This window comes from Aquarana catesbeiana, linkage group LG09 (assembly GCF_042186555.1).
Source record: "Aquarana catesbeiana isolate 2022-GZ linkage group LG09, ASM4218655v1, whole genome shotgun sequence".
In the NCBI taxonomy this organism is placed as follows: Eukaryota; Metazoa; Chordata; class Amphibia; order Anura; family Ranidae; genus Aquarana; species Aquarana catesbeiana.
This window is the reverse complement of record NC_133332.1, coordinates 274187414-274203118: the sequence shown is the minus strand read 5'-3', so window position 1 is coordinate 274203118 and position 15705 is coordinate 274187414. Positions and strand designations below refer to the sequence as shown.

The window sequence follows — 15705 nt, the reverse complement described above, 5'->3', positions numbered from 1 at the left end:
GATGTAAACTCTACCAGTGTAGTCACTCAGAAAGTGGGCAAAGTAACATGACCCTTAAACAAATATATAGTAACATCGTACTAGCAAAGACCACCAAACTGCTAGACAAGGATTACTTTGCAGCTGCAAATCATGCATTGTGGTTCAAAAATGGTCAAACTTAAAGGTCTATACAGGGACTCCCAATAGCTGGCTATCTGGAGAAGACTGCCAGATCGAGCAGGAAAATAAAGGGGATACTAGAGGAGCAGGGACATGGGTGGGGGAGGAGAGAACAAGGGAAAGGGAAAAGGACAGCAAGCACAAATCCAGGCAGCACCTCCAGAAACCAGCTCCTGGAACACACAGTAAATTAAATATCATCACAGCACTGGTAAAACAGTATAAGACGTGAACAAGTGCTAACCCACAACCCCAACCTTGCAAGCCCAACAAACTAATGGCAATTGCTCTACTGCAACACGAAAATAGAACTGTTAAGCAGAAATTGCTGCCAATCTCTCCACCATACCCCCATTCCCACCACGGGTTGACAGGTCAGACTGAACACGGGTATGCCCATGAGACACCACAGCATGAAAAAACCCCCATAGGAGCACATACGTCAGTTTATTTCCTCCCTAGCAGGGGGGTGCTGTCTGGTCACTCATAGACTCTGCAGAGTCAATTTTTCTGTCAGGATCCGCAGAAGTTTTGGCACCACGGTGGGTGAACAGGGTGTAGTTCAAAAGGAGCAAGCAGGGGAGACAAGGGACAGGGGGGGACAGGGGGGCAGAACAATCCCTTAGGTAGTTCTGAATCGGCTGTGTGGGAGAGTAACTCCAGCAACAGTTTTAGCATTGCTCTTCTTAGTAGGGTGGCTCTGGAGACATCAGGCAGTATAGTGACACTGGCTCCATCGAAATCAAGGGCCCCCTTTGTCCATGCATTGCTGAGGACTTGTTTGTTCTGTGTGAAGCGATGCAGACGGCAGATCACATCTTTCGGACAATCAGGATCAGCTGGTTTAGGGCCCTGTGCACTCTGTCAAATTCCATTGGTCTAGAGTCCATAACCTTGTTTAGAATTGCCGATACAGTGTCCATCAAGTTCTAAGGGCATGTTGCTTCAGACAGTCCCCGGAGTCGCAATCAAAGTTATTTTGGCGACTCCGGTTCTCCAGGTTCCAGCTGTATCTCTTGCTTATCAGAACTGTTGGCGCCAGCCAGTCTGGCAGCTTGGGGGTGGAGCCACACCCCAGAGGAGATCCCGCATAAGCAGACAGTGGGGAGGTGATACAATGCCTCCTCACCGTATGTCTATTGCTCTCTGAAGAGTGATCTGAATGTGCATTGCTCTTTGGAGAGCAAAGCTCGTGTAAGTGAGATTGTAAGAGTTAAAGATGAAGCAAGCAGAGGGAGGGATGGACAGAACACAAATAGATCCTGCATTATTTTCTCCCAGTCAGAGATTCCCTGTAATAAACATGATTCCTGCTGGTTTAAAGGAATGCATTAAAGTGTTACTAAACCCACAAAAGTAAAATTAATCTGTATATGCAGTAAAAGCATGCTTGTTCTACTCACTGTGGAACGTAAGGGGTTAATCCTCTGCATTGTGGTCGGGTATCAAAATCTCCCTTTGGAGGTCGGGTACGCTGCTGTTCCAGCTGGGTCTTGGTCATCATGACAAGCAGGAGACCCAGACTGCAAACTCTGAACAATAGGACAGGGAGGATGATCGGCACAGCAATTACAGGAACAATGCCCTGTATGTCTCTCCCTCCAGCAGCTGAAAGCTGGTGGGAGGGGGAGGGAGAGAAAATTGCTTTCAGCTGCTGGAGGGAGAGACACACAGGGCATCCTTCCTGTAATTGCGTGCCAATCATCCTCTCTGTCCTGCCCACTTCCACTTTCTCCTGACTGCCCGGCAGCCTAATTTAGCAGGGGGGGGCAAGGAAGACCTGGGGATTTTTGATCTTGTATGCACAGATCCTCCTCTTCTTCCTCTGACTCCAAAACAGGTCCGGATAAGAGTCAGGCTACACATGCATATTGTTAAGGGAAAAAAGTGCTGCGCTAGAATTTTAATATAAAGTGACTTGTGCAAAATGAAAATTGAAGCGCAACACTTAACTCAATACATGAATTCACAAAGTGCCACGTGCATATAGTGCAAATATACAAATGAACAGCGTGTAAAGAAAAGTCCATAGGGTTGATTGCTGAGATGGGAAACCATAAAGAGTTCATTCAAGGGATCACCACTGTGTACATCACCCAAAGAAGGGTTAAATACACTTACCAATATTCATGGACCCCACTGCCATCAGCACTGAGTCAAACAGGCATCAGGAGAATAAGCTCTCCAAAGCAATATTCTGACACCACATCACTTGGGGAAAGGAACTTTTCTTTCAATCAGTTTGCACATCTCTGTTCCAGTGTGCCAGTGTCTCTCCTCTCAGTCTGTCTGCACATTCCTTATAGGTTGTTGTTCAATGAAGATAGAAACATCCTTTCCTGTCCAGATACTTTTTTGTCTACTTTGAGTTCTCAACACTTCTCCACACTCTCTAGAATGTTTCTTTTTTGCATTTTCATTCACATTTAGTGCAGATTATTCTTCTGTGCAGGTGCATCCACTCCTTCCTCCCCAGATCATTTTTCTGTCTGCTTCTGTATATTTGGGCCTCCAACCCTCATCCTGGCTCTCTATACATAGGCTCTTTGTTCTAGTCCTTGTATATGCAGTCTTTTTTCCAATATAATTGTAAATATAGCTGTGCTAAATGCCAACCTGAACAACATGGGAGGAGTCAAAGATCACAGGTCACAGTGTCGCTTCCGCACACCTGATTTCAATCCCTAACTGCCACACTACCATGTCACAATCATGTCTGCTTAGTCAGGTGTGTATTGCTAGAGAGTTTTTTTTCCTTTCTTGATAGAGTGCATGTGATCAGCACAGGGCCAATCAGCACTGTCCAGACAGAGGGTCAGGTGTCCTGCATCCTAAAAGGAAAGCTCAGTGCAGTATGAAAACTCCTCCTACAAGCTTTAACTAGGAACTGATAGAAGTCACAAGACTGCTATATACTGCTGATGAGAAAAGATATACCAGATATAACGAATGCAGGGTCCTGGGTTTAGTAACACTAAGTCTGTTGTCTGCCTCTCTGACACTGTCACTTAGGATCTTCAACAGCCTGGTGTCTGAATAAATACATGACAACATGAATATATTGTAAGAGAATGCTGGTCTTGTTTCCCTCTTTCCCCATTACCTGCACTAAAAGAACAAACCTATTGCTTTTCCTGCCGCTGCAAAACCTCCTTATCCCCCCTCCATGAAGTAAACAAAGAAAAAAAAAATTAACATGAAAGCTAGAGAGCTAAGGGTGATTTCTAGCTTCTTCTTTCTCTAGAACTGAAGTTGAAATGTAGTGGGAGGGGTTGCATCATGGACAAGGCATTATTGGCTAACACTGAGCATGTGATTGCAAAGCAAATATCCCCCCCTCCCTTTGGTGGTCGGGTACGCTGCTGTTCCAGCTGGGTCTTGGTCATCATGACAAGCAGGAGACCCAGACTGCAAACTCTGAACAATAGGACAGGGAGGATGATCGGCACAGCAATTACAGGAACAATGCTCTGTATGTCTCTCCCTCCAGCAGCTGAAAGCTGGTGGGAGGGGGAGGGAGAGAAAACTGCTTTCAGCTGCTGGAGGGAGAGACACACAGGGCATCCTTCCTGTAATTGCGTGCCAATCATCCTCTCTGTCCTGCCCACTTCCACTTTCTCCTGACTGCCCGGCAGCCTAATTTAGCAGGGGGGGGCAAGGAAGACCTGGGGGGAGGGATTGCTCCCCTGTAGGTATGACACTGCTTATCTTGTGGGTCATAGGAGCAGAATTACATTTAGTCAGCTTATAGTGGCATTTTGCAGAGTGGCAGTGGTAGAACTGTGTTGGGATCAGGGAGGATCCCAACAATATATTCTGGATCCACCCCACTGCCCGATTGACAGCTGGCTCTACCTTTCAAAAAGCAGATGAGACACAGAGCCACCCGGGTCTGCCTGTCACCTGCCTGGGTGCTTCAGTGTGAGTGCTGGAAGGGTGGAGCAGAGAGCAGTAATTGAAGCTCTCCACTCAGAGGAGACCAAGAACTGATCAGCAGTCATGAGATCGCTCAGTGCTTAGGCTGGCCATACATTATACATTGATCTTGTGCAATTTTCCTTTAGATTTACCAAAACCAAATAATATGAGATCAAACCTAAACACCTGATTTGTATGCAATCAGGCAGGCCCTTGCCCCATATAGTTGAAGGTAAATGTAAAGGAAATCGAATACCGTATATATACGAGTATAAGTCGAGATTTTCAGCCCTTTTTTTTAGGCTGAATGTGCCCCCCCTCGACTTATACTCGAGTCACCGCCGTCTGCCTACATGATCAGCGTGTCATGCAGACAGACGGCGGCTAGCGTGTGATACATTACATTCGGTGGCCATTCCACTATTCAAAAGCCGCGCCTCCTCCTCGCCTGTGATAGGCAGAACACTCAATTTCCCAGCAGTCAGTGTACAGCTTATCACGGACATTCTCTCATCCTCGCCCATGGTATGGGGATGAGAGAATGTCTGTGATAGGCAGTCAGTGTACAGCTTATCACTGACATTCTCTCATCCTTGCCCATGGTATGGTGATGAGAGAATGTCCGTGATAGGCTGACCGCTGACTGCTGGGAAATGGAGTGTTCTGCCTATCACAGACGAGGAAGAGGCGCGCGTTTTGAATAGTAGAATGGCTGCCGAATGTTATTTTTGACATGCTGATAGGTGGATATCACCATACGGAGGCTGCAGATAGGCACACGGAGGCATGCACAGGACACAGGTAGGTTGCACAGGACACATGCACAGGACACAGGGACACATGCACAGGACACAGATAGGCTGAACTGGACACATGCACAGAACACAGGGACACATGCACAGGACACAGGTAGGCTGCACAGGACACATGCACAGGACACAGGTAGGCTGCACAGGACACATGCACAGGACACAGGTAGGCTGCACAGGACACATGCACAGGACACATGAGCAGGACACAGGTAGGCTGCACAGGACACATGCAGGCTGCACAGGACACAGGGAGACATGCAGCTGCAGATGGGCATTGTTGACCCTCTTTTTCCACTTACAGTAGCTGCTGCATTTCTCACCCTCGGCTTATACTCGGGTCAATAAGTTTTTCCCAGTTTTTTGTGGTAAATTAGGGGCCTTGGCTTATATTCAGAACGACGTATACTCGAGTATATACGGTAAGAAAATCATATAATGTAATGGCCAGCCTTAGTATTACAGCTGAAGTGGGTCAGGTGAGGCATTATACAGATGCTGCAGTGTTGGGGTGAGTGTGGATGTTGTTTTTTTTTTTTTTTTAAAGCCCACACTTCTCCTTTAATGAAATGCCCACATATGTACACAATATAAAGGCCTATAAATTTTAAATGCACATGAACGTTTTTATTTAAATAAAAAAATGTTTGGGTTTTCAAAACAGGAAAAAACAGAATCTTTGATTTGCTATGACTTCTTTTTACATCTCAATACAGGAACAAGAGATTTTTTCTTCAATGGGACAAAGGCAAATGAAGTTACCTAGCGAGTTCTAACCAATGTCTAATTATTCCAAAGCAGGAAAGAAAATGTTTGGCCTATGATATCCTCGAAGGGGCTATTTTATAATGGAGAACAGATAGTGTTATGGCCTTTCCATTTTACTTGGTTGTACTAATGCATGCTGAAGCCCACCTGTTAATAAAAAGGGGAGTTCTCCCTGCTTAATGCAGCAGTGTGATTGGAGGAGAGCCAGCCATGTGACTTTGACAAGTTTTTTTTGGAAACTCCTCATTTAATGGAGGGAAAGGTGTATACTAGCATGATTAGTAAAGTTCATTGGACTAAAGAAGGCCTGAAGAATTATAATCTGATGCTACACTCTTATAGGGATCATTGATCTAAGCAGGTGCTCCAACATGGCCCACTACATACGGTACATACTCCATTTCTGGGCTGCTTTTTAGCTTTCTGATTGAAATGACATGACAGGTAAACAGATTCTATGCAAAATAAGCCTGGGGGGAGTTAAAATTACCTGACAGTTAAACTCCTCAGCAGTTCAGTGAGACAAACTCGGGAGCAGAGTATTTTGTACCATATGAAGTGAGTTGTGTAGGAGGATTTGCCTTAATAGCAACTGTATAATATGTAAAGAAGTTACTATTCAAGAGCCCTTACAGTCTGTCTTAGTTCCTTGTCAACTTTATTTCACAGGTCCAATATGCGGCTCAGAATGAGAGGCATACACATAAGATAACTGTGTATGGTAATGTTACTCATGCAAACATCAACAGCCTAAAGCCTTTTACCAACTACTCAGTCACAGTTCATGTGCTCAACGGTAAAGGTGAAGGCTCAGAAAGTGAGACAAAGACCATCAGAACGGAAGAAGGAGGTGAGTTCACACAGATACAGGTAGAAGTATAGCTCAAATCTAACCCCCATGTATAGCCCATTGATCCTCCACCTTCTCAATTTTACTTGGTTGTACTAATGCATACTGCAGCCCACCTGTTAATAAAAGGTGGAGTTTACTCTGCTTAATGCAGTGTGATTGGAGGAGAGTCAGTCATGTGACTTTGACAAGTTTTTTTTTGTAAACTACTAATTCAAAAGGGGGAAAGACTTGCATGATTAGTATAAGTAATCCAATTTGTGAAGCATGTGATTACGTTTGGCTGTAAATCTAAATCTGCAGAGATACAGACTAATCTATTTGTGAATTCAAGCTCTGCTCTTAAGTCCACTGTAGCTCCACCCACAAACAGTTCTGGTTCAAAGCTGGTTATACACCGGTGGTATTTTCTCGAATAAATTAAATTCTAAGTTTGAATGTGGTTTTTGTTTAGAAAAAAATCATACTTATTGTAATGTACACGTATATCCTGAAATCAAGCGTAGGATTTAAAACTTGGCAACCACTCATTTTTTTTCAGGGTTTTCATCCAAAATTTGTTGAGTTCACGATCGTTCTATCGAATACTCTGACAAACGATCTTTCCTGCCTGCTATACCAGCAGGTGTATGTGTATCTATGAATGTATACATTTGTAATATCACAGTGCTGCACTGAGAATAGTTTTTATGGTTATTGTGTCATATTGTGACACTGTATTTTGATTTGGTTATTCACTTATTTATTTATCTATTGATAATAGTTGGGAATTAATTGTACAAACAAGTTAGCTCTAATGATCACTGTTGTGTAGTGTATAACTCGTAGGTTCATTGATGCCGAGAAGTACGGTCATCATTATATTTCTAGCACTCTGTCCTTGTCCATTTACAAAATGTCTTGTACCCTTTAAAGAATACAAGGTGTTCTGTGATGGACAGTGGGAGAGGAGGAGCGGGTAAATTACAGGATCTCCCTTGTCCATTCACAAACACCTTTTATTCTGTAAAAAGAATAAAGGACATTTTGTGAATGGTAACGGGGAGAGAAAATGGAGGGTAAAAAACTGGATCCCTTTACTGTATGATAGACATTGCTCTTAATTACTGTTGTACTTTCCAGCACTAGTTAGAAGTTTTAAACTACACACCAGTGATCAAGAACTGGGATTATCATCTTTAGAGATAACTTGTTTATACAAAGCAGATTTTAAAAATATTTTTTCCTGGAGATTCACTTTAAGATTAATGTGTACTGAATATGGTAGCTATAGAAAAAGCAAAAAGGAATTTAAAAGGTAAGTTAAACTTTTTTACAAAAATAAACCAGAGCCCCCTTTCCTAGCCCACTCTACTCATGAACTCACTCATCTGTGTTGCCCCCTTCCCCTCCCCCCACCGGTCAGCACATACCTCCTCCAATGGCTACGGCCCCCAGCTCTGACTACACTTGGCTGTTAAAAATTTAGTGCTGGGCTGCTTGTGTCAAATGTCAGTGGTAATCAGCATATGTAGAATGCCAACCTGGGGGGTCTAAAGCCCGGCACACACTACTAGTTTTTTCATTCAACCGAGCGGGCTGAACGAAAATAAGATGACAGGTCAGGTCGGAGCCACTGTACTAACTATGTGATGTTAGTACAGTGATCTCCTCTGCTGTTCTATTGTGTTCTGATAGGGGGGGTTCCGCCCCCCGGCCTGAACACTCCAGTCAGCACTTTCAGCCATTGGCCAATTGGCAGAACGAACGGTCGGCTTCTGTTGGACCAACTGCAGTACACAAGGGAGGCCTTACATTTGGCCCCTTGTGTACTAGGCTTAAGCCTCAACCTGCTTCTTCACCAGGGCCCCTGATGATGGCGGTGGACTTGCAAGAAGCTGGAAACAGGTCACGGCCCCCAGGTACACCCAGCTGATGATACGGAGACCACTCAAGTATGCAGAGTACAAAGAAACAGGAGACAGAAAAGGATCCAGGAAACAAGCTGAGGTCAGGGCAGGCAGCAGACAAGCAGAAGGGGAAGCCGGGGTTGGTACTACTAGGCAAACTAGAGCTCAGAGAACTAGGAAGTTGCACAGGCAATGTTGGCTGCACACACATTTCTTATATAGGAATCAGAGGTCTAACAGAACCACTGCAGCAAGGAGGTAAGAAAACACAGGTAGGAAACTGCAGGCTAAACCATGACAGTACCCCCCCTCCCCCTTACAAGCCCTCCCTACTTGTTTAGGGCCAAGCTTGAGAGGAAACTTCTGATGAAAGACGGGGGACGTCTGTAGAAGGTATCCAACATCTTTCCTCAGGACCATATCTCTACTAATCATTTAGATTAGTAGCTCTGTGTATATAAAGGAGCATGGGGGAGCTCATTACCATAATGGGGATGGTATTGACACAGCCCCAAATTGTCCACAATGACTCAAAAGTGATAAGGTCCAGAAATATTTCGACAGAATAAATGTGGATAAAGCACCAGGACCAGATGGCATCCACCCTCGAGAATTGAGCTCTGTCATTTCAAAGCCATTGTTTCTAATTTTTAGGGACTCGTTAATGACTGGAATAGTACCACTGGATTGGCGTAGGGCCAATGTGGTGCCTATATTTAAATAGGGATGAAAGTCTTTACCAAGTAACTATAGACCTGTTAGTTTAACTTCTATTGTCGGGAAAATACTGGAGAGTTTAATAAAAGACCATATAGCTGCTCCTGTTCATGACACACCCACACACATCCTTGCCCTAAGTATTGCAGGAGTTCCAGAAATTTGGAGCAGTTAGCAACCTCAAAGTAAATTACAATAAGTCGGACCTACAAAGACTCTCGACTACTTTCTCCTTCAAAACTGGTTCCACTTCCATCAAGTATCTCGGAATTCAAATATGGGCGGATGCATCCCAGCTCTTTTCCCAGAACTTTGTCCCCCTACTCCTTAGGACCCAAGCAGATTTATTTACTTATGCGTCCAAACGGCTCACATGGCTAGGTAGAGTGAATGCCCTGAAAATGGATGTTCTCCCCCGGTTCCTGTATTTGTTCCAAACCATTCCTATACACATACCTAATTCGTACTTCAAGAAACTACGCCAGCTGTTTTCCAAATTTATTTGGAATGCTGCCTGTCCCAGAATACGGTATGAAACATTATCTCTTTCAAAGGTTCGGGGGGGCCTCGGACGCCTCCCTGTACCATAAAGCAGCAGTGCTCACTCACATGCTAGATTGGTTTCACCACTCTTCAACCAAGCTTTGGGTTCAGTTGGAAAGTCACATGAACACAATAGAACTCTCCGCTCTCCCATGGACCTTGCCCATGGTCTGGGGGGGTTCGGGCCCCCTCAATAACCTTACCCGTCAAACGATCCAGATCTGGGATCGTATGCTGACCAGAAGGGGCTTATCAAACCACATGGGGCCTATGACTCCCTTCTTTGGGACCACGGCCTTTCCACCAGCTATGTATGTAACAAGATTCGGACCATGGCGAAAAGAAGATCATAGGAGCCTTGCCCAAGTCCTTTCAGCAGACCCCACTTTAAGGACAGATACCCCTGCCGTTCTGACCTCCTGCCACCCCATGCAGTGGCTTCAGAGACAACAGACTACTTCCTACATCTGGACTTTCCCATCCATTCCAGACATCCTTGCTGAACCGACAGGATTTGAAGAACTGCTCATGCAGGCGGAACTTTACTCCCTCTTGGTCAGTATCTCCTCCCCTGACCTACCACCGTTTACGGTGGCCTGGGAGGCAGAACTACAACACTCTATCTCCCTTATTGACTGGCAAAAATATTTTATGCTGGCACACAAACTATCCCTAGCCACTAAGACCAAGGAAAAGGGATTTAAACTGGTAACGAAATGGTACAGATGCCCATCGACTATAAACCATTTCAACTCGGCAGTACCAGATACCTGCTGGCGGTGTCTTAACTCCCGGGGAACCATGCTCCACATCTGGTGGGAATGCCCTCCTGTGCAGGGATATTGGCAACAGATCTTCAAACTATACTGCAAACTGATATTCACCCTTCACCTGAGGTGGCTCTCTTATCTATGTTCAAATCCATCAAAAAACGATGTATTACGACACTTTTTGGCGGCGGCCAGAGTAGTAATTCCCTGTCATTGGAGATCGACAACTATGCCTTCCCTGGGGGATTGGGCTACTGAAGTGGACCGCATAAGTGACCTTGAACATCTGTTGGCAGAGGAATATGGTAAAGACGAACAGTTTTCTCTCAACTGGAATTCATGGTCCGTGTTCCGATACTCCTCTGAGTTTATCTCCTGGGCTGAACACGGCCTGGATGACGTCGCCCTGGGACCATAATGGAGTGATCCTTGTCCCCTATCTTTCTGCCCTGCTCCTTTTTCTTTTCTCTATATTTAAATACACCCTTAGGAATCCATCAAGCCAACGTACCATGGCTTCGACTTGTCTATTGTTACTGATTCGATGTGTGACCCCTACGTCATATTTTTCATACAGATTTTTATATAATCTCTTCTGATGATCTACGTACGGGGCATCTATGATCCCCTAACTGAAATGAGGATGAAGGTTACTTTAACTTGTATTTTTTTTTACAGGGATTGCTATCACAAAAGGTCTCCTGGTGGGCCCTATTCACATGCTTCCAATCCTTTTATTTGTAACCTAGACATGTTTTTGTTCTGACACACATGATGCATATTGTTGGTGTATCTTATCACTGTTTGTAATGTTTAAGATAATATCTGTCTTTCTTGGCTTCTCTAGTGAATAAAATAAGATTTAATTAAAAGACCATATAGATGAGTTCTGGCTGGAAAAAAATATTTTAAGCAATAGACAGCATGGATTAATGAAAGACAGTTGTCAACCAACCTAATTTCTTTTTATGAAGAGGTAAAACCTTGGATAGAGGGGTGGCTGTGGATGCAGTATACTTGGATTTTGCAAAAGCGTTTGACACAGTTTCCCACACAAGGCTAATATGTAAGGCAAAGTCTACAGGCTTGTAAATGGATAGAAAACTGGTGAAAAGACAGAATTCAGAGAGTAGTGGTTAATGACTCTTACTCTAAATGGTCTAAGGTTATCAGGGGGGTACCGCAAGGTTCAGTGTTCAGGAACCCTTACTTTTTAATATATTTATAAATTATATAGGGTTTGGGATTAAAAGTACCATTTCAGTCTTTGCAGATGACACCAAGCTATGTATAAAGAATAATCATTATAGGATGTCTCCAACTTACAAACCGACCTCAATGTACTGTTTTATTGGGCAGCTATGAGGCAAATGAGGTTTAATGTTGATAAATGTAAAGTTATGCACTTGGAGTCTAAGAATATGCACGCATCATACATACTAGGGGAAGTACAACAGGGGAAATCCATAGTGGAGAAGGATCTGGGGGTTTTGGTAGATCATAAGCTTAATAATAGCATGCAATGCCAAGCTGCAATTTCCATAGTGAGCAAAGTCCTTTCTTGTATTAAGAGAGGCATGGAATTTTTCCCCTGTACAAAAGAATTAGTAAGACCTCAACTGGAATGCAGTTCAGTTTTGGGCACCAAAAAGCATATCAGGGAACTGAAGAAAGTGCAGAGAAGGGCAAGCAAACTGACGGAAGAGCTCAGCTATGAGGAAAGATTAGAGGAACTGAATTTATTCTCTCTTAAGAAGAGGAGATTAAGGGGGGATATGATCAACAAGTACAAATACATAAGGGGTCCATATAGTGAACTTGGTGTTGAGTTATTAATTTAAGGTCATCACAGAGGACAAGGGGACACTCTTTACGTCTAGAGGAAAAGAGATTTTGTCTCCAAATACAGAAAGGTTTCTTCACAGTAAGAGCTGTGAAAATGTGGAATAATTGGGCACTGATATTTATTGGTAAAGTTGATCCAGGGAACATCAGATTGCCTCTCGGGGGATCAGGAAGGACATTTTTCCCCTGCTGTAGCAAATTGGATGATGCTTTGCTGGGGTTTTTCACCTTCCTCTGGATCAACTGCAGTATAGGATTGTGTATATGGGATTGTATTGTTGTGTTTTTTTTTATTGGTTGAGCTAGATGGACTTGTGTTTTTTTTCAACCTGACTATGTAACAAAGATATAAAAGCCTTCCGCTGGAGTATTTAGAATCCAAAATTTGCTTGACTTCATACTGATCCGTGGTATTGATCACTGGAGGAGGAAGAGGATGGGAAAACCTATTGATGATGTGCGGTCTCAGGAGAGAAATATGGAAGACATTAGGGATCCCTAAACGTGAATGGAGACGGAGCTTGAAAGCATCAGGATTATCCTGGCGGGAGGATTGTAAAGGGACCAATGAAACAAGGAGCAAACTTAATTAAGGGTACTTTAAGACAATATTCTTAGTAGAGAGACAAACCTTGTCTCCCAGGAAGAAATTTGGGACTCACACGGTGATGACAATCTGCAGCTACTTTGTACTTGGAGGCTCCCAAATATAACTTCTTGCCCAGGATTGTAGAGTCTCTGTAGCCGCTGGCACCACAGCAGAGATGGCTACAGAGAATGGTACAGAAGGATGACAACCATACACCCTGAAAAAAGGAAATTCACCAGTGCTGGCATTAGCGTGGTTATTAGGGGCAAACTCAGACCAGGGTAGAAGGTCTACTCAATCATCCTCATGGGCAGAATTGAAGGTACGAAGGTACCATTCAACTTTCTGGTTCACCCTTTGTGTTTGCCTATTTGACTGTGGGTGAAAGGCTGAGGAGAAGTTCAACTTGATTCCAAAGGCTGTGGCCAGAGCCCTCCAGAAACGAGCTGTAAATTGAACTCCTCTATCAGAGACCATGTGCGAGCGCATATCATGAAGATGAAAGATTTCCTTAATAAATATGGAAGCCAGAGTGACAGCTGAACTTAGTCCCGCAAGTGGAGTTAAGTGACACATTTTAGGAAACCTCTACACCACTGCGCAAATGGAGCCTGCTGAGAGGGGTAGTTTATAGATAAAGTCCTTGAAGATACAACGCCAGAGGCGCATGCGCGAGGCTCGACATGGCAGACGCTGCGCTGTAGAGCTCCGTACTCCCCGCCGCATACACGGAACTCGTACGGATGACTGAACCACTCCACCAGCTTCCTCCTTCAGGTATCGTTTCCTCACAAGTCTGAGCACCCTCCGGTATGGTTCTTATGGGGCACAGAGGCAGAACAAAGACCAAACCCATCAAAGAGGCATTAGCCCGCGCCTCCTCCAAGATGGCGGCGAAGGCCCGAGCCCTGGCAGAGCAGCCTACATCCTCACCCGCTCGTTCAGAGATGCTGGATAGTGAGGAAGATAGCGATCTTCACCCCATTCCAGGTGATTCTCCTCCTATCTCACAGCCTGGTATGTCACAGGCAGCTTTTATTAGACTCATGGAATCTATGCTCCATAAAGCCCTAAAAACCACATCTGACCAGATTACCAGCAGTCTGACTCGTGAAATACGCGAGTTAGGTCAGCGCACAGCAGACCTGGAAACCAGGGTGGACGATATGGAGCTCACAATCCAGGAACATGCCCAAGAACACACGGCTCTCCGTGAAGAGAACACCATGCTACTATCCCGTTTAGAGGACGCAGAAAATCGCTCGCGTAGATCCAACCTACGCCTCCGCGGTATACCAGAATCGATTGATGATATCCAATCTTTTACCACTGCCCTTTTTCAGGAACTCTCACCCTCCATTCCTATCGAACGCTTGGAATTCGATAGAATTCATAGGGCACTAACACGACGCCAAGCAGATGGCCCGCCCCGCGACATTATTGTCAAGCTGCATTTCTTTCGTACAAAAGAACAGCTGATGACAGCAGCCCGCAACCAGAGCTCCCTACAATTCCAAAGCCATACGTACCAGCTGTTCTCGGACTTAGCACCCCTCACCATCGCAAAACGCCGTGCTATGAAACCCCAGCTCCAAATCTTGCAACAGCACCAGCTCAAGTACACATGGCGGTTCCCGTTTGCCCTCCAATTCTCCCACCAGGGACAACAACACACATGCACCACGCCTGAATCTCTCCAGAGGCTCCTGGAATCACTCCACCTGACATCGTCACCACAACAATCAGAAACTGCCCTTCCTCGTACACCTGCAAGATCAGCCATCCATCCATATGCCACGACCCCGAAACGAAACAACCCTGATCCTGTATCAATCCGGAAAGGGACTCCGGCTCGATCATCTGGATGCTACCAACCAAGCCCGAAGTCCCAAGCTCTACGTTGATAATCTGCGAACTACTTTTTGTCCACTCTTTCTTTTTTACAGGCAGGTCCTTGGCGGTACCCACAGATACTGACTTCTGGATTCCCCAAGAAGACATGACAGCACCCGTGACCTGTCCGACGACTACAGCTCGTCAGATTTTCATCGCGTCCTGAACTTTAATCTCCAGGGCACCCAGGCCCCATTGGGCCCTCTCAGGTTCAGTTATATTATTTCTAGGTTTTTTTTTGTTCCCTTTTTTCTTATCTTTATAGGGTTTGCGTCTTAAGTCTTGATGTTAACCAAAGTATTTACCTGCAAACCCACATCTGTAACACTAAGTTTATATCCTTAATTTACTTTAAGTAGGCGCTAGTGTAACGCAATTGTTAATTCTCATGGTCTTTGCTGCTCGTACCCCTTGTACTAAACGGAGAATTAGTAGCGCAGCTCAGACTATTAGTTTTTGAATTTCTATATCTCATTTACTAAAATTTATTGTTCCCTTTCCCCTATCCTCCCCTCCTCCTCATTCCTCTTCCCCCCCCCACCCCCTTCTTCCCCCCCCCACCCCCTTCTTCCCCCCCCTCCTCCTTCTTCCCCCCCTACCCCCTTCTCCCCCTCTCCCCCCTTCTTCCCCACCCCCTCACCTTCCTCTTCCCCCCCCCCACCTTCCTCTTCCCCCTCCCATCCCCCTCTTTCCTTCCCCCTTCCCCCTCTTTTCCCCCTTTCCTTTTCTCCCCCTCCTCTCCCCTCCTTCCCTTCCCCCTCCCCCCCTTCCTTCCCTCCCCTCCCCCTCATCCCCCCCCCATCCCATTCTCCCCTCCCCTCCCTCTTTCGCCCCCTCCCCCATACCCCATGTTTATGAACACCTGTTTTCTTTTTATTCATCTACAAACATACCCCTACTTAGGTATTTATGACTATCTGTACATACTTTGAAATCTGCAGAACATACAAAC

The 15705-nt window shown here is 45.0% G+C and overlaps 1 protein-coding gene across 3 annotated transcripts in view; it reads left to right on the top strand.

The window, feature by feature from the left end:
• L1CAM (L1 cell adhesion molecule) overlaps nucleotides 1-15705 on the top strand; it is a 1396060-nt gene that overhangs the window by 1169695 nt on the left and 210660 nt on the right. For all 3 annotated transcript variants that reach the window (XM_073600356.1, XM_073600355.1, XM_073600354.1), the window contains one exon: nucleotides 6327-6507. In XM_073600356.1, coding sequence (XP_073456457.1) covers nucleotides 6327-6507 — 181 coding nt within the window. The remainder of the gene's footprint in view (nucleotides 1-6326; nucleotides 6508-15705) is intronic.